Source organism: Electrophorus electricus, chromosome 6, assembly GCF_041902795.1.
Source record: "Electrophorus electricus isolate QZ-2024a chromosome 6, ASM4190279v1, whole genome shotgun sequence".
NCBI lineage: Eukaryota > Metazoa > Chordata > Actinopteri > Gymnotiformes > Gymnotidae > Electrophorus > Electrophorus electricus.
In genome coordinates, this window is record NC_137502.1 from 3,772,452 (window position 1) to 3,792,174 (window position 19,723).

The 19,723-nt window shown below is 42.0% G+C and overlaps 1 protein-coding gene across 2 annotated transcripts in view; it reads left to right on the forward strand.

The window, feature by feature from the left end:
* frmd5a (FERM domain containing 5a) overlaps window positions 1-19,723 on the forward strand; it is a 79,151-nt gene that overhangs the window by 43,289 nt on the left and 16,139 nt on the right. For both annotated transcript variants that reach the window (XM_081715729.1, XM_027004602.3), the window contains exons 2-6: window positions 10,879-10,983; window positions 13,387-13,429; window positions 14,101-14,179; window positions 18,064-18,161; window positions 19,035-19,158. In XM_081715729.1, the coding sequence (XP_081571855.1) occupies window positions 10,879-10,983; window positions 13,387-13,429; window positions 14,101-14,179; window positions 18,064-18,161; window positions 19,035-19,158 (449 nt within the window). The remainder of the gene's footprint in view (window positions 1-10,878; window positions 10,984-13,386; window positions 13,430-14,100; window positions 14,180-18,063; window positions 18,162-19,034; window positions 19,159-19,723) is intronic.

Consider the following 19,723-nt stretch of genomic DNA (forward strand, 5'->3'; position numbering starts at 1 on the left):
TTACATGTACACAGTGTAACACCTGGTTTTAATTATTATTTGTTGTGTCTCATTTTTTTCCTGTTCTCAACACTTAAATCATGAATCAAGGTTTTTTTAAATGGTAAATCTAAAGCAGGTAAAAAACAAAATCACATAAGCCGAATTCCCTCAAAAGGGCACACAGCATTCTCCCATGGGACTCGGAACAGACAGCATTATCTCCTAGGACTCAGAGCAGAGACCACCCCTACCAAAGACTCAGAGCCTCTGAGATGTATTCCATTCTGCAGAAAAATGCTGGCATGTTGCAAGTGCACAAACCACAACTGTGAATAAGGAAGCAATTCACATATGAAGGAGAAGATGATTATGCTGAATATGTCTTGGTTCAGAAAACATTGATATCTGGGCTCTTTATTTCACTGGCTTCAACAACTGATTGCACCAGCTATTGCAGTTGCTAAAATTGGTTACAATAGCAGTCCATGCTCTAGTATTGCTGCTTGCTGTGTAGTAGATGATCCCTTGTGAAATCTCAAATGCTTGAAGAGCAGTTGCAAGCAATCAGTAGAAAAGTTGCTCCATTTCACAGTGCAGGCACAGTACGCCTTCGCTGTGCTCCAGGGTGTGTGTAGAAGACTTCATTGAGCATCTGTGTGTGCATAATAAAGTAATGACCAATGGGATTGGGTGGGTGTGGGTGTGGGTGTTGCCACCTCCTCTCTGCTACTCAGGAGCCAAGAATGACTGGTGGATTTTGCACCGTGTTCTTATAAAAGAGAAGGAGACAGATCAGTGCAATGTAAAGGAAGTGGAAGAAAGACCGCAAGAGACGCAGAGAGACAAACAAAGAAAGAAACAGGGAGATCAGTGTAAACAGATTTAATGGCAGCTTTGTTCAAGCTGATGTATGGCAGGATATGTTGTTATATGTGTAGCTTGCTGTGGACCATGCGGGAGGTCCTCTCTTCCCCTCTGCATAATTAAAAGCTTTTGAACAGCTCTGGCTATTTTGATACCGTCGTCTGTGCCCTGCTGGAGCCAGCTACAGCGTGCAGGATTTCATTATAAACCCCTCTTTCCCCTATACTCCTGGTCATCCAGATGCATTAGCTGTTCTCTCCCCCAAAGAGCGAGTGAGGGTGGGGGTTTTGTAAAGGAAAAGCTTTTCTTACTTCATGTACACAACTGCTGCACTCATATTTTTCTCATTTCTATTCTGATCGCACACCACACTAACATAAACAGTACTGTTTACTTTCTTGACAACAACACTGAGCTGTAAAGGTTTGACTCCCCTCAGGATATGTTTGAGTGCGCAAAAGACACAACCTTTAGGAAAGAGCTGCAACGCCCAGGCCATCACAGCGAGGCCCTCATCCACGTGGTCTACGCAGCCGACTCATGGTGACCTTTGTCACTCCATCCACTGAATAAGCGTTATTCACATGACGGTGTGGCCCAATCATGATCAGTGTGTAAGACCAGAGCACTCATTTCGTATGCATCAGTAAAAGAAAGAGGATTTTTAGCAGATATTCATAAGGCACTGATATTGTACAACATTCTTTTAAAGGAGCATCTTTGTGCAATCTATCATTCATAAGATATTCATAAAATGTTTTAGCAATAGTATAAGGTGTCCTCGGTTATTACAGCATTATGAAAGCATATTGTTTTGTGTTTTGTAATTGTCCATGTACTGGCCCTGGGTGATTAACATATAGTACTGAATTTGGTAGTTCTTGTTTTCGTTCTTTTTATTTCTGGCATAATTTTTTTGTCATAATGTGTCATGTACTATATTCAACTGCTTCTTTTTTGTCAGACTTTAAAAAAAAACCTGATTTTTGTATTTTTGTCATGGCTTCTCACTGGGCACAAACTCCTGTAAGAGCTGAAGTGACTCTGGTGCAAAATATAATGGTGTGGCCCAGAATATTCTCAACATGACCTCATCTTTCCTCCTCTCATTTGGTATCAGGCCGGAGCCCAGACAACGCCCCACACCCCCAGCTATGTGTTTAAATGCAGGCCACTGGGATATCCCAGTCCAGCACTCCCTCTAAAATTACCAATGGTTCAGGGCCCACAGAGAGAGACTGCTTTCACAAAATTCAACTCCATGGAGGTGCTCCATGCCACATCTGGCCCCATGTGCTGAGCACTCATGCTTCTCTCTTTCCAATGGTCAGTGAAGACTCTGCTCCTCTGTTCTGCTCCTCAGTCGGGACAGAGCACAGACGGGAGTTCGCGTGACTTGTCAGTACTGGGAGATTTTTGCTGTTTGTTTTTTCTGGGTGGTGGCTAATTCTGTGGATTGCTTTTTCTATGGTTTATATGTTTCAGAAATGTTGCCATCAGGATTTACAGCTTACTAAAAGTGTCAATCATCGATTATTCCATTTGTAGTGTTACTGTAAACATATCAATCATGTATAATTAGCGAGCTTGAAGCAGAACAGCAGTAGCAATGCCAAAGTTGATTAACTAGTGCTGACACATCTCAGAAACTCCGATGATAAAGGTTCCTTAAATACTTTGCTGTATTTTGGACTAAACATTACTCACGCTGATAGACCTTAGGTGCAGTGAGTTTTTCTTTTGTTTGTTTGTTTGTGTTTGAATCTTGTGATCTAACAGGCAGAGTGTAGATATAGATGGTGTGCTGTTGTTATTATCTCACTCATCTGGACTGCTGAGAATGGTGCTTGTCACTGCTTTGCTCTGCTTCTGCCCATCCTCTTATTTTATTTATGAGTGCTCGGGTATGCTTATATCTGGCTAATACAGGGCTGCGTTAGCAGCCTGATCTGCCCAGGTTGATGTGGAGTCTGCAGACATCCAGGGCAGGGCTGAGTGTGCCTTATTTAGTCCTGATTGGCATGGCTGCTCCAGGGGGCTGTAAGTGGTGCCCGACTGCTTGTCACCGTGCCACAGACACGGCATCGTGGGGAGGAGATCTCCAGCCGGCTGTCTCTAGTCAATCACGGCCGACACGAGCCTTTCTTGGTCAGAAATGACTCTGCAGGATGTTTAAACATAGACAGGCAAATAGGATTTTTTTTCCCCCTAGTCATTTCTTTGAACAGTCATGTGCAACTTAATCTTTGTTATTCCAGTTTGGACCAGATCCACATTGACAAGGGCACTTATGCCCACTGACAGCTTGTCTAAATACACACACATCCTAAGAAACAAAAAAACTAATCTAATTTGCACATTTTGATCGGTTTCACTAAAGAAAAAGTCATAATGAACAATAACTGGTACTGGCCTTCAGTTCTAGACAAATCAGTAGGCTGTATCACCCACAAAACCACTGATGTAGAATCAACTTTTTTGAAGTATGTTGCTATCAGCCCACCGCCTCCCACCCTGCCTCAAGTGAGTCACTACCACATTGGAAATTATTTTAAAAAATACTAATAAATCATGCCAGTAATTTTGTTATTCATATGAGTATTGTAAATGGGCCTGTTTTGCATATCCTGCTGGTCATAACAAATAATGCATATTTGATCAAGGATTTACTGTAGCCTATTGTTAGCCTATTATTGACAAGTGTTATTGTTAAACATGCATCAAGTATGTCCTCTTTGGAAATCAGCAACCTCCAACAAAGACAGTGAATCTTGTTCATTCAATCAGACATAAAGATGACAGCACAGATTCAACTTGGATACATCTGCCAAACATTTTGCCGGCTAGCCACCAGGGGCTTTTTTCAGGGCAGTTTTAAAGGTTTCTGCTGACAGACAGAGGATTGACGCCATCACAGTCGATCAGTCACCAGTATATTCAGTTCCAAAGTCAAATCTTCTAGGATCCAGGCATCTTTGCAAAATTGAAAAAAAAAGGTTTTACTGGTGTGTAAAGTCGAATGCCTCAATGTTTAATAGATGGCCAGTAGATTTTAGAAGAATACTTATGCTGCTTTCTGCTGTAGCAACTACTTGTTTCTAATACAGATTCTTTTGTTGGTTGAGGGGCTGGTGGCTCATATAATTGTATTGTTTAACACTACAGTGTCTAGCTTCAGGGACACACCTGGAAATCTCAGTGTACCTGATAATTTTATTATTAACAAGCTTTGAAGGTCTTTATGAAGGCAAGACCTTTGTGCTTGTAAAAATGTGACTGCAAAAATGTCCTTTTGTATTTTTTTCCCCTTTGCATGCTATTTTTATTCCTGACTGGAGAGATTTCCCCCAGCATGAGCGTGCCTCTCTGTCATCGCTGAGCTTGTTCATTGCTCCCATATCTCAGCTAGTTTCCTCACACCGTGTTCTTCCAGTCCACTCCGTTTAGCAGACCCTCCACCCACTCTGGTGGGCAGCGCTCCGGCAGAGCCTTAAATGAGCAGTTCCGTTTTCAGCACATTTCCTGGGATTAATAGCAGCACCATAAATCAAGCTCAATACTGCTGCTCCTTCTGCGCCGATGTCGAGTCTGATCGACACAGGCACGTTGTGATTGACAAATGATGTGTTTACCTAGAGCACTACAGAATCAGTAGAGCTTGTGGATGGAAAGGGGCTCTCTCGCAGGCCTGCTGTGGACACTCCACAAGCTCTCTCACCCCTCCCCTTCAACCTCCCCTCGCTAGTACACTTCCTTCATTTGCCTCATTTTCCCTTTCGTGAAGCCATTGTCCTAGAGCCTGCTGTGGATGTTCCCTGTGTAGCTAGAGAAGATCAAGTGGGAAAGAATTGGTGGGACAGCTAAGCGTGAGCACAGAGCGGTTAATGGACTGCGCTAAGATCCAGATCCTCCGTAGCCCTCCCCCTGAGAGCAATAAGTGCTAAGTTCACCACTTGACAAAAGCACTGATTGTCTAGGAGCTTGTTCTATAAACGTAGCACACACTGATCTGTGCCATAGCCTCTGCCCAAGCTCTGTCAAGCTTCTACAAACTTTACTTACTTTTACAAAGAACGTGTGAAAGCCAAGCTTAGGTATAATGTGCAGGAGCGCTGAGAGTAGACTGTTGTGAAAATCAGACATTTTAAAGGAATACTCATTAAAAAAAAATGCTAATGATGTTAAAGTTTGAATGAAAATGGCAACTAATTAGCATCACTTATTTCCATCATGCTTCTTGACCCATTCAGGCTTAGGCCTACATTTATAATGAGTGCGATTTCGGAATAAATATTCCTTTAAGGTCTTGAGCTTCCACCCCAGCTGATGCCTTTATTCACAGCTGTATCTGCTACAGTCACAGAAATGCAAAGCAATCTTCTAATGAAATCATCATAATGCTTTGCAAACCACACACACACACACTCGCACACTGTGCTAGTGCTCAGAAATAAACACATCGTGTGAAAAAAAAGGAAAAGGAAATGAAAACCTTTCACTGACGTGGACTGAACATTGTGACGGTAATGCGAGAGACACACTCATATTGCTCCCTCGAGGTGAACTGTACATTTTGTTTGCATGAAGAATATAATGGCTATTTCTCCATAGGAAATTCCCCTGAGGTAGGCTGCAGACAATGGGGTAAACCGATTTACTAGAATTTGAGCCCGATTGCCTGTGCCAAGAGCTTGGTTCTGCTTAAACAGATCTGCTCCAGTGAGCCCTTGTGCTTCTCCATTCTGTGCATCTTAGTGAGCTGCTTTCCAGAGACTAGCTTAATGTTAGCGGGCTTTGTTATTACTGAGAGTCGTTATTATCTCTTTTCCCCTGACATCCTCTCTGTCTTCCTATCTGTCATGTTCCTGGTCCTCTTGTGTAGATACAGTACTGAGTACAGTAATGTCATTGAATTTAGAGAAAATCTGAATTGTCCATTGTCTGAATGTGTGCGTGCGTGTGCGTGCGTGCGTGTGCATAAAATAAAAAAGAAGATTCCAGGTGAGTGTCTGCAGTGTACTGGGTTAATAGATGCTTAGATATTCAAAACTGTAGTGAAGTACACAAGGTTTCCAGAGAAACAGAACATTTTGGACAGATGTCCATCATCTGTCCTTAAGGACCTCTTCTGAAACGACCTGCTTGTCTGAACACGAGCTTCACTAGAGTTTTGACATTTCTACATATGTATCTATATTTCCAGCTTCCTGTTGGTTGTCCACAACAAAGTCCTTGCATCGCCCTGCTCTCTCTCAACCTCTCCGTCTCTCTCTCGATTCTTCAGAAAAGGGGATACAGGCTTTCTTGCAAAAAGCAGAAGCTGTCTAGAAGTTCCCAGATTTCTTAATCCTATGCTGCAATTCTAAATTCACTCCTCAAACTATAATTAACCGAAGTGGTGGTCTGCACTTGTAGCCAGTAGTTTGCCCTGCTTGTTGGATAATGCCTGTGGGTTTGTTTTGTTCCATGGACACATCGTCTCAGTACTCTTTCATGCTTTTGTTTCTTTATACCGAGAAGAGGCAAGACGCACCATTAGACATAATTAGGAACCCTTTCATTAAGTGATGTTCCTTCTGTCGCCCAGATGCTGCAATTAAACACTGTTTGTGGGAAACAGTAACTCTGTGTGAGGTCTGGGGGAATGGCGCAGGGAGAAAGACAGCTGCAATCACCCTGCAGCCCACCAGGGGGCGTTGCGGGAGGGTTTCTGTGTCTGTGCTTCAGTGGCAGCTGATACCAAGTGAGCGTCTGGGTGCGTCTTCATCTTCCTACATGATGTTGATGTCTTTGTGCCAGCCTCCATCACCCAGGTGCCCAGTTTCCTGCCATCCCTTTCTGTGGTTGTGTGGGTGGAGCGGCTCATAGCACACACGTCCACGTCCCCCATCATCAAAGTTGCCGCTGGTGCCACTCTTGCAGTGAACTGGTGCGTTGCTGTGCTGGTTCTTGGCAAATTTAGTAGCAAATCAGCAGCCCTGAGTATTATGAGTTCTCAGGAATTGCATGTAATTTTGAGCATTAACAAAAATTTCATCCATGCTGTTCATATAGAGATTTCAAATAATGACAAGGCACATTACATGCTATAGATTTTTCTCACTTTCTTTGAATCGTACTGAATAAAAGATTCTGTCACTATGGTTTTGTCTTATTGGCTGTTTGTGTGTGATTTGTTCCTCATATGTGGCTATGTGAGATTGTTGTTCTTCATGTGTGTGGGATTGTGTAAGATTGTTGTTCTTCATGTGTGTGGGATTGTGTGGGATTGAGTCAGCTAAGGATATGGAAGCATGTCCAAAGAGAGCTTTGGTGTTTTACTGTGGTAGTCCAAGCAGAGAAAACTATAATTCATCTGAATGTCCTTCACAATTCATACCTATAAAAATCATCCTCCATACATAATTATCCCCCTCTCTTTAGTGTGTGTGTGTGTGTGTGTGTGTGTGTGTGTGTGTGTGTGTGTGTGTGTGTGTGTGTGTGTGTGTGTGTGTGTGTGTGTGTGTGTGTGTGTGTGTGTGTGTGTGTCACAGTAGATCAGTAGACCCTTTTAAGGGCTTACTCAGCAGCGGCAGAGGTGTGTGCAGACTGCTGCTGCCTGGTGTCCACACTCACTCAAACCCCCGCCTCTGTGTCAGTCCCTTACGACTGAACTGGAAACCAGAACGTTAATTGGAAACCAGAATGTATTTTACTTAATGTGACATAAATCTGGGTGAAACGGAACAGCTATAGGCTGGACATGATTTTATCAATTAGCACTTGATAGGATCATGAAAAGCTCACATTTCAACACTAACATGGATCAGATCTGGACTATAGCCTGCACAGTATCATGGAGGATAATGAATCTATGCTTATATGCTTTATCATTACACACTGCTCGGTGGTCAGTAATTAGGTGGGGAACATTCATTTGAATTTATAACAATCAATAAGAAGGCAGAGCAGTGCAAAAGGGTATTTGTATACAAAATACTTTTAATTGATGGAATTGCCATATTCATCAGTAGCAGAGAGTGGGCGACTTGCATTCTTTAAACAGTGTCTTGAACATAATCTGGAATTCTCCAGTACTCCGCCTTCTTCAGAATGTAAAGATTTGAGCTACCAGGCCAACAACCTGGGAATATATATAGGGAAGATATACGTAGCAAACAACCAAATACAACCAAACAACCAAACGCTCCTGTCCATGTTACTGCCAGTTGGTATTTACACCAGCTAACCAATAAAACATGCCATGATGTTATTGGTTAATATATTTTTTCCCTCTTTCCATTTATGATGACGTAGTGAAACATCTGAAGTCATTTAAATGCAACTAGAAGTCACTGCACTCTGACTAAAGATTCAAGAATTTTGTCACTGACATGATTTATCGCTATGACTTATACTTAATATGACAAAGGGCATGAATTAACGAGGTGAAAATGATTTTGATTACAGATTGACTTAGAGAAATGTTGCTATCTTTGCTACTATTGAAGAAATGAAAACAGAATTGGTGTGATGACAGAAAGTGTGGTGTGTGCATCATCTTTATTTGGCCGGATGTTTACCGGTCTCACTCTCAAGCACACAGCAGGTGACTGGAATCATAATCAGCCCACATTACCCAGAATCCTGAGTGCAAGAGGTCACAGGAACAAATGTGATATCAAAGGTTCTCAAAGCTCTTGTGATATCCAAGGTCTTTGGACAGATTCTTAAGTTATGACTATAGACAGATTAGATGATCCATGTGGTTATGGGTCATCTAATGTGTATGCGATATGCTTCAGCAGGCTTTTGTCCTGCTGCTAATCTTGAGCCTGGGCTGTATGTTACCATTCTGCTAAGCTTTGTCTGCATGTGTGCGCTGTTCCCCGTCTGTTTGCAGACGCAACCGGCAGAGCAGCCAGTGGTTCAGGGTGAAACATGCACCATATCATTGTAATGCGAGTGCAAACTCTAGTGACGTAGTCAATTTGAAAACATGATCCGTTTGCCAAACACAATATGCCATACTGTTATGTTATCTGTTGTTCATGCAAGCTGGTGAGTGTGCATGGTTATGTGTGTGTGTGTGTGTGTGTGTGTTTAAGCACTCTGAGAAAGCAGAATATGCAAATCGGCTATAGTGAGCTCTTTGAAGCATCGTGGCATCTGCTGTATTCTGCTGTAAACAACTACATTCTAATGGCAACTCGGAATGCTCCGCAGACCAACCGGCAGAAATTTCCATCAGGAAACAGAGAGACGATGTGACCCCCCCACCACACAGCCTCCCACTCTGACCCGACTCACATGGACCAGGGCAGAACTCAGAGTTCCTGACAGCTTGGATCCACCTCGACCTGGCCAGCGGCTTTGGCGCTGAGGTCTGTGTGGTGTCCTATGATTGGCGGGCGTGACGCACGAGGCAGCTGACCTTGCGGCCGTGCTGTCTTTTTCATACCTCGTGTAATGGCTGGAAGAGCTCAGTTTGGACGCTGGCCAACAAATGTCTGCCAGGTGCCCTCATTAACTACATGCCATTACACAGGCCCTGGATTAAAGCTGGAGTGTGCGGGCACTGGTACAGTTTTGGAGGATGACAGAGCGAGATGGGCACATGTTAATTTCAGGTGGTTATGCACCAGTGATTGCTCTACTTGTTGTCTGTAAAAAATGTTGCGCATGCTTTTCACCTCAGATATTTGGAAAAGAGACTAAGGAACATTAGCTGGTCAGCCAGGGGAAGGGGAGAAATTCATGGAGAAATTTGACTTTTTGCATAAATACCAGAATGAAATGACAGAAGGAAAATGGAAAAAGTTCCTGAGTTTTAGCATTCATGCCATTGTCCAGCGGCAGTCTCTGCAACATTTTTGAATGCAGTTTGTTTTTACAAGGTGATGTGAAATTATTATAGTATGTATTGAATGAAAATGTATTCCATGCTCTCTGAGAGAAATGCTGTTAACAGCTGAGGTGTTACAACCAGTCTTAATCAGGCAAGGTGTCAGCTTATGCAAATTCTGAGCAGCAGCTTTGAGCACCTTCAGGCCCTCATTGCAGACAGTAATCACTTTAACGTTGCATGATAGAGGTTCAGCAATGAGAGTAATGAGTGATGAGTAGAGAGAAAAACATTTGCATGACATTGCATTTCAAATGCAAATGAGTGTTTGAGAGCTTAATGGGGAGGCGCGCTGATAGAGGAGGGATTTTGGAGGAGGAACTGAGGAGGCTTTTTTCATATGGCTTTGATCTTTCCTTCAAGTGTCAAAATCTACACCTTTGTATCTCTTTGTAAGTGCAGGAAAATGTCACTACAGGCCCTTTTTTCAAATATGAGGAATTTCGTAAATCCAGTGAAGTAATAAAAGATGTATGCAAAATGAATTGTTTCAAAGAAATTTGATCTAAGATGAATCCACTATGTGGCTTTCTCAAGCCAGTGTTTAAAGCCTCGGGACCACAGTTCCCAAGTCCTAAAGGACATGGAGGTGTGCGTGTGTGTGCACGTGCATGCGTGTGCATGCGTGTGCGTGTGCGTGTGTGTGTGTGTGTGTGTGTGTGCATGCGCGTGTGTGTGTGCGTGTGCATGCACGTGTGTGTGTACGTGTGTGTGTGCGTGCGTGTGCATGCGCGCGTGTGTGTGTGTGAGTGTGTGTGTGTGTATGTGCGCATGCATGTGTGTGCATGCGTGCGTGTGTGCATGCGCGTGTGTGTGCGTGCTTGTGCATGCGCGTGTGTGTGTGTGTGTGTGCGTGTGCATGCGCGTGTGTGTGTGTGTGTGTGTGTGTGTGTGTGTGTCCATTCTTTCTTTTTTTCTTTCTTTTGTCTCTTATTTTTTGATCTCTAGCTCTGCAGATGGCTGGTGTCTAAACATTAATATTAAATTAATTTCTCCAGAGGGGTTCAAAACAGCTTTTTGTTATCAGTAATTAAGAGACTCGCTGGCTGACTCCTGCCTTTCCTCTTGCTCATTCAGACACATTAAAAACAGCTTACCCTGATACACCATAAATATTGATTATTGGTGTCTTTCCATTGTCTTTTCAGAGAGATGCAAAGGGCCAGTATCTATTTGATCTCATCTGCCACCATCTTAACCTGTTGGAGAAGGACTACTTTGGCATCAGATACGTGGACCCGGACAAGCAAAGGGTGAGTGTCTCTCTCTGCGCTGTGCTGACAGCAATGCTGGAAGTGACATAGTAGGGATGGGTTTTATGGCCTAAAAACTGTACCCCATATTGTATGAAAACAAACATAGTATACTGGGTATGTTAAATATGAGTCATCTGAATCATGCCATGGTTGTCAGTGCTTGTTCTAGAGACCCCATGTCCTACAAATTGTGTTTTTCTTGCTTTAAGGCACCTGAAGCCCCTAGAACGCTGAGACAGCGGTGTTAGAACATGGAAACAGCAACTAATATATATAAAAACATGTGTGTGTGTGTGTTCACACACAAAATTTATTTATTTATTTATTTATTTTTCACCCCTTCAAATATACATAGTCTAATGGTCTAAATAATAGTACATGGTACAAGAGCAACACGTGGCTTCCCTTTCCTGTAGAAATGCTCCTGCTCCTTGCCAGGGCAAGCAGGTCCATCACGAGCGGGAGTGTGGGAAGCCCTGTCGGCCATGCTGTTTGATTCCTGCTGGAAATGCCCTTGGTCTGGGAGGAACAAACAATATCCAAATACCAGACTGAAGACTGAATAATTAGGACAGCATAGCCATAGCCTTAGCTGGGAAATAACTTTCATATTATAATTGTTTGGCTCAAGCTTATAATAGCCTTCTAATGTGAGCATGATATGAAAGTTTAATATTATCATCAATATAGAAATTTAAATATGAAGTCCCACCTCCAGTGCAGCCTGCACTTCTGTAACATGATTTAATGTTCATCTGGATGGTCTGGTTTGGTCCATAGGCCTCTGCTAGTGCACAAATTGTCTTGTCAGATCGTTTTGAACTCCCCATTATCCTCTGATAACGATTGCATGCGTGTGCGTGTGCATGCGTCCCTTTCCTCAAGTATGACTTTGTAACTATTAAAATTTCTAACATTGAAAGTGATCTTTATGCAAGTACTGAAATGTATGTTAACATCACTGTATAGATAAAATACATGGGTATTTTGTGTTTTGCTTCTTTATCTTGAATTGCTTTTCTGTACTGGCCTTATCACCTCAGCAGAAGACTGACAAAGCAAACTTTTATGCACACACACACACACACACACACACACACACACACACACACACACGTGAATGTGCACACGCACGCACACACGCGCGCGCACACACACACACACACATATTATATATATATATATATATATATATATATATATATATATATATATATATATATATATATATATATATATATAATATACATATAGAAAACATTATTTATATATATATATATATATATATATATATATATATATATATATATATATATATATATATATACACACATATATATGTATATATATGTATATTACATATATATGTATATTAAATAATGTTTTCTATATGTACCCTCACACCCACTCTCTTTTGTGCGGACTCCTCTGGGAGCTCCTTTCACTGAGTGACATAAATAATAATGAGGTCAGGGGAGGGACACGATCTCTGCGGAAGAATACATGCTGTAAATGTGAAGCGACAGGACAGCACTCACTCTGCAGGTCTCCAGGCTGCGTAGTTAATGTGGAGTCCTCTTCATTGGCCAAACGTCCACCAAAGTAGGCGGCCTACTCAGAAATATGATAGCAGTGATGGAGAAGTATTGGCAGCAAAAACCTTAAGTCAGAAGATGGGTCTCGAGAAACAGCCCCAAGATATTTCTGGACTTATTTTTTTTTGCCTGCACGGAGGACGAGTGAGAAATATCCAGCTAGGCTTAGCTGGTCTGGCTTATCTGCTGTAATGCATGATGGCGTAGTCAGAGTCTGTGTGTGATGTTGGCCATGTGCTAATGTTTGGATGCAAAGGGAAGAAAATGGATAAGATAAATTTAGATGCAGCATATACCTACAATGCCCCGCCTATCACACACACTCATACATGCGCATAAAAGCACTCACACAGATATATTTCCTCACTGGCTACTTGTTCCTGTTTAATAAATGTCATTGTATAATGATACATTTATGTGTGTGTTTTCATCTCTTTGTGGGGCTGAAATAAAATTACAGGAAACGGGAAAATATGAAAAAGTTGGCTCATGAGGATTCACTCATTGGAACTGAAAGTCATGAATAACAGTGTAATTCCTAAAGACTCAGGTGTGCTCAGAGGAAGTCAAGGATGAATGAGAATATACCTCAGAAGATTTTATTTTCTGTATTACTTCAGTTAAATATTAGATTTTTTCCTCATATTTTCAACATAAAATGTTTTTCAGATCTTTAACAACAAAACCCACCTGTGTGGGTGGGTGGGTGTGTGTGTGTGGGTGGGGTGTGTGTGTGTGTGTGTGTGTGTGGGTGGGTGTGTGTGTGCCTCAGATCTAAAACTTTTCTTTTCTGTTATTATTGCAGCACTGGTTAGAGTTCACCAAGTCAATCACCAAGCAAATGAAATGTAAGTATTCTTAGTTAAAGCCCATTCTGTTACATTCTGTTAATTGCCATAATGGAGCATCATCTCTATGGAAACTAATATGGCATAGTTTATTGCAAAAGTCATAAATACTTTATGGATCTTATGCCTTAGTAAAGTAGTAGTTTCACATACATTTTAGGCCAAGCTCCTAAACCTTTTGATAGTACAAGACCTAAGTAGCTTCGTCTGAAAATATCAGTTACCTGAACTGTTGCTGGTGTCTAAGGAATTCCTTGAGAACTGACCAGAGATACAACTTATTGCTCCTTTGTTGAAATGCACATGTCTTAATCTTGGTGGAACTTCCTTTTTAGTACAGAGGAAGCCTATTCAAGGGTTTTGCATTTTGTAATATCTTTAGTAAATCTTGCATTATTTATGAACAGTAGCTGTAGTCGAAATGAGCTGATTTATTTTGTGCCATAGCCCAACCTCCATGCACCATGTGTTTGAGCTGAGTTTCAGCTGATATTGATCTGATTTTAAGCTGGCCCATTTTGTGCCATAGCCCAGCCTCCATTCACCATGTGTTTGAGCTGATTTTGAGTTTATTTATTTTGTACCATAGCCCAGCCTCCGTTCACCATGTGTTTGAGCTGATTTTCAGCTGATATTGAGCTGATTTTGAGCTGGTCCGTTTTGTGCCATAGCCCAGCCTCCGTTCACCATGTGTTTGAGAGTCAAATTCTACCCACCAGACCCTGCTGCACTTAAGGAGGAAATCACCAGGTAAGGGCTTGAATAAAATCTTCCAGGCATGTGTTCATGTTCATTACTATAGATAGTTCTCACTGGGAAAAATCCATTGATGTGCCCCTGATGCAGTTAAATCTAAGCATCTCTTGGTTGCTTTCTAAGTGCTGTTTCTAAAGTAGATGGCTACTGCTGATACAGCTCTCCAAGGCTAGACTAGCAGTGCTACAGGTGAAGAACAGAAGGTTGTCTAAGAGTTCCATTCTGTATAAATGCCAACCCAAATCCCATTTCTGAGTTTAGTCACATATTGAGTTTGGCACCTGAGAAACCTTGCTGTCTGTTTACCTTCTCTTTGTCCAGAGAGAGAATCACTGAAAAGTGACTGCTATCATCCCTCAGCCCAGCGCTAGGTTATATACAGACCAGATGTTCTTTCTAACCCTTTCAGTAACTTTCAGTTTCTGAAACACATTCAGTTTCATGATTGTTGACATTTTAACAACAACAACATCAATGATGCATATTGTTTATATAGCATCGTTTTCACTCTCAAGGTTGGTATACAAGAGAAAATGAGCAATGTAATGACAAAACTGCAAACATTTATAAGGAGTTCATGTAAGATTCAAGCAACAATTAATGACCAGAAAACAATGCAAAACCAAACAGAAGAGGGAGGGAAGCTCACTTCTAATGCGTATGTTTTCTCTCTCTCTCTCTCCCTCTCTACACTTTGCATCAGAAAGGAGGTTGCGGGTTAGGGACTTAACTTATTCCTCTAAATGATACATGCTTAGCCCCCAGCTAGCAGTGTCCTGGCTCTCTTTTGAGTGACTTTACCCCCCCCCCCCCACCCTCTTATGTCTACAACGAGGTGACCTAGAAAAGGCACGCATCCTGCATGCTGGATAGAGATCTTAAACGCCTGAATGATACGCTCTGGATGATACATTCTGGATGATATGCTCTGGATCGCACCAACTGCAAAGGGCTCACCCGAATGACATCATGCTTATTTAGCGAATATATAGATTAGTGTGGGGAGTAGGAATACTTAATTCAGTGAAAGAAGGAAAGGGGGAAAAAAAGAGGAGAGGATAGAAAAGAAGAGGGCAGAGGAGGAGAGAACAGGAGAAGAGAGGAGGAGAGAGCAGGAGAAGAGAGGAGGAGGAGAAGAGAAGAGAGGAGGAGAGAGCAGGAGAAGAGAGGAGGAGAAAGCAGGAGGAGAGAGCAGGAGGAGAAGAGAAGAGAGGAGGAGAGAGCAGGAGAAGAGAGGAGAAGAGAGGAGGCAAAAGCAGGAGGAGAGAGCAGGAGAAGAGAGGAGGAGGAGAGAACAGGAGGAGAGAGGAGGAGAGAGAGGAGGAGAGAACAGGAGAAGAGAGGAGGAGAGAACAGGAGAAGAGAGGAGGAGAGAACAGGAGAAGAGGTCTAGAGAATATTGGAGCGAGAGCTGGAGAAGGGAGGAGAACATAGAGCTAGCAAGAGCGCAGAGCTAACCGAGTCCCACTGAGGCAGAAGGAAGGAGAGGACCAATCAGCACATTCACACTGGGTCAGCTGACACTTCTTATGCAACACCTTGTGAGCCTTTAGCACGGCCATGATTTATTTCCTATGAGCACATCAGTTACAGATCATCACTTCTAAAAGTAGTGTGTTGTACCAAACTGTTTAATAATAAGAAAATAATAAGAAAACCTCACTGATAAGAATGTCATGCATCAAGTTACACATAAAATATCCATTTTCATTTGTTTAATTTGTTATTAAAATATTTTTATATGAGTGCAATAATATACTGTGTATTTATTTCTACAGTATCTTTATGATATTAAAATACTTCAGCCGGTAAATTGGAAATGTGTTTTTTGCACTAAATTGTATTATAGACTCGCAAACCCTGCTATTAGAAACAGCTACCTCACTGGCTGATTTATTCAGGTACATCTGCCTATTTTGCATGAATAAACACTGAATAATTGAATAAATATTGATTGTAGCCCACCCTCTATCGTATATCATTGGTCAGATGCTGACTGCAGGACCACTGCTGTTACCATATTATTTGGGTGACAGACTAACAATATCACTTACACCATTAGCACTAGCATGGTAGTCTTACCCACATAGTTGTGGGTGTTAGGCCAAGTAGTGTCGCTAGGATGCTAGTGTTGCTTGTTATTGCAGCCAGGCAGCAATAACAAGGCATGGCTTTATGAAAGGGATGCTGCCACCCTCTGATTAGTGCGCATTTAACCTACCCATGCCGGGTCTCCTTGACTCAGTATAAATGACATTGACAAGCCACATGTGCGTGTATGGAATGAAGACCTGTGGGTATAAAAGGCAGCAGATATGTAGGGCAGAAATCACCTGGTGAATTCAGCAATAGCCACTTCTCTGCCGTCACCTAGAGAGATTCCGCCGAGCGTAATTGCTTTCTTACTTTGGATGGCCTCTTAAGCGAGGACCTTTCAAAAAGTGAATTGGCTTGCGTTGTGCTGGCCTACTTTGGGAAGTTAAAGAGGAGCACTCAGCAGGCATCTGGTGCGACCATGCCATGGCTTCCTGATGTTGCATGTACGAGGACAACAAGGAATTACCACCGCCATCTTAGAAGGACATCAATTCATATTACCTCTGACTCAGTTACATTTACATTTACGGCATTTAGCAGATGCTCTTATCCAGAGAGACTTACAAAAGTGCTTTGTCATTTACTCATAGAATATCCTAGTACAGTACCGTAGGTTACAGTCCAACATACCAATGAACTGTAGAATACAGGGATCATTGCTGATACCTAAAAGTACAAAATACATAAGGTCTATTTTAAACAATGATAATTGCAATAAACAATAAGTGCTAAAGTTTGTTAAACAACATAAACAATACCCTACAATAAGTACCAATTTAGTCAGTGAATATGGGAGCAGTGTCAGTTGTCCTTTAAATATTCTGCAAATAGATGGGTCTTCAGTCTGCGTTTGAAAACTGCAAGGGACTCTGCTGTCCGGACAGCAAGTGGGAGTTCACTCCACCATCTTGGAGCCAGGACAGGAAATAGTCTGGATGCTTGTTGCCCATGATACCTGAAGCAAGGTATTTCAAGCCAAGCCGTACTTTAGGTTTGAAGTACTCGAGGTATGGATCGGGCAGTTCAGTTATGATGGTATTATGGTATCAAAGGGATTATTATGACCAAGAATATTGATGCTCTTTCTTTTAGTTTGTTTTATTGTGCAGCATATTCTAAATTTGCCCTTTTTGAACTGTCAAATATTTCATTTGTGAATTTATCCGTGTAATGTAAAGTATTGGTATATACAGTATAGTTACTATTATAACTCACAATATTTTGAACGCTAGATACTGAAAATATCTGGAACAGTTTGACATTTTGAGGTGTTTGTTTTGTTACTCACTAGTGAGTAAATTCAGAACAGCCCAAGCTGTTCGGTCACAGCCGAACACCACGGTTGAGCAGGTGCTGAGGGCAGTGTGAAGGTGTGGTGTCCTACAATGCTGAAAGAGGTGGGGACCTCATTGTCCTACATGAGACAGTGTCCTGGGCAGACAGAAGGAAGCCCCAGGGCTTACAAAGCACCAATCCCTGAACCAGATTTACTTTCCTTTTCCCTAAAACAAAAAGCCGTATTCATCATGGCCAGATGGGATGTTCATATCACCTTTAGATTTTTTTTTTTCTGTAGTCATAAAATATAGGTGGGTGATATGTAATTATGTCCCTTTTAAGAGTGATTTCATCATTTCTGTGAGGTTTTATGTTTGTCTGCTTGTCTCGGCACCTGTAGCTGTATGAAGCCTAATCACTGATGGTTACTTGGGTAGGAGGGGAGCTTAGGACGCTTTTGTCTTCTGTACTTCTCACTCTATTCTCCTGTCTTCTCGTCGCAGGTATCTTGTCTTCCTGCAGATCAAGCGAGATCTGTACCATGGCCGGCTTCTCTGCAAGACGTCTGATGCGGCTATACTGGCGGCTTACATTTTACAAGGTAGGCTGGGACCAAATGAGAAATTTTCTAATACATTTAGCACTGTTGAGGTCCTGGACTAAAAAAATACCTTTTCCCTCTTGGCCATTAGAAAAGATTCTGTGCGGCTGAAATGAAAGGCTGGTTCTCACCTGTATGCATGATGTAGCTATAAATACCAGATGGACTCTTTTCCATGTGCACGCTTTTCATCTCAGATAAGATACCAGCTCTTGGTGAAAAAAGGCATGAAATCCCTTTACAATCTACAGCTCTCTAAAATTAGAACCAGTGTGAAAAAGGACCTTTTTGTGATCAAAAGGCTGATACACGCTGGTATTGGGCCCCTGAGCAAGACCCTTAACTCTCAATTACTCAAGTTCTCCTCAGTCATAATTGTAAGTCTTTTGGATAAAAGCATCAGCTAAATGCCTTAAATGTAAATGTTGCAAACTTCAGTGGGTTGAGGAGCAGGATGTGCAAGGCTCAGGGTGAACACCAACCTCCCAACACACTGATCTGCATCTTTTTCGCAAGGACTTTTTACATTTAAATTGGTGATTGCAGAGTCAGTGTAGCAATGGTGAGAAGCTTTCTTGCTTCACCTGCAGAGATGTCAGAGACATGTAGAGCGTTGTCATTACACAACAAAGCCTGTATGTATGGTGTGATGCTATATGTGGACGAAATGCACTTGGCACGAAGTCGACACATGGCCATTATACATCTGGCCAATACACAGCACATGGCATGCTGCTGTGATCCACAGATAGACCCAGCTGTACAGCAAAACGTTAGTGCCAGCTCTTCCCTTAAGAGCAAAACGACTGCACAACAGACAGTCTGTGGTGATGTTTGACATGTAGTTGCCTAAAAGGTCTCCTGGTTCTACAGCGGAGATTGGAGACTATGACCCAGGGAAGCATCCGGAAGGCTACAGCTCAAAGTTCCAGTTCTTCCCCAAGCACTCAGAGAAGCTGGAGCGAAGGATTGCTGAGATCCACAAGACAGAGCTCATGTAAGTCTCTTGATGCTGGCCATGAGTTTATAAAATGAGTTCATAAAATGATGCATTCAATGCCTAAATACACTGGCATATCTCTCTCTCTCTGTCTGTCTCTCTCGTTTTCATTTATATCCTCTCTTGCTCCCTTATCCACTCGAGTATTGTAGTGTGTGAACTAAATGTTGTTTTGCCATATTCCCTTAGACAAAAGCTGTCTGTGCTATTCTGCTTTATCTGTAGTAGCAGTCATGGTCTTCAGGTATCTCTGAATATTCTGATACACTGAAGAAAGAGGTTATAGATATTCTTTGCCTCTGTTAATTCATACACTTGACTCACACTGAAAAGACCACTGTGCAGATACAAAATTATTCACATTTCATAGCTGTAAATAATTTGTTCACATTTTTATAGGATGAGTGTGCCATGAATTCAGTCCAGACAGCCGCACTAAAACACTTTTCTCTGAAGTTTCATTTATTGGTGGTGTTGTGATTTAGCTGGAGATAAACATAAACATAAACTGTATAGTTGATCTTTAGCGCTTCCATTCTGTAGAAAGGAAAATACTTCCATT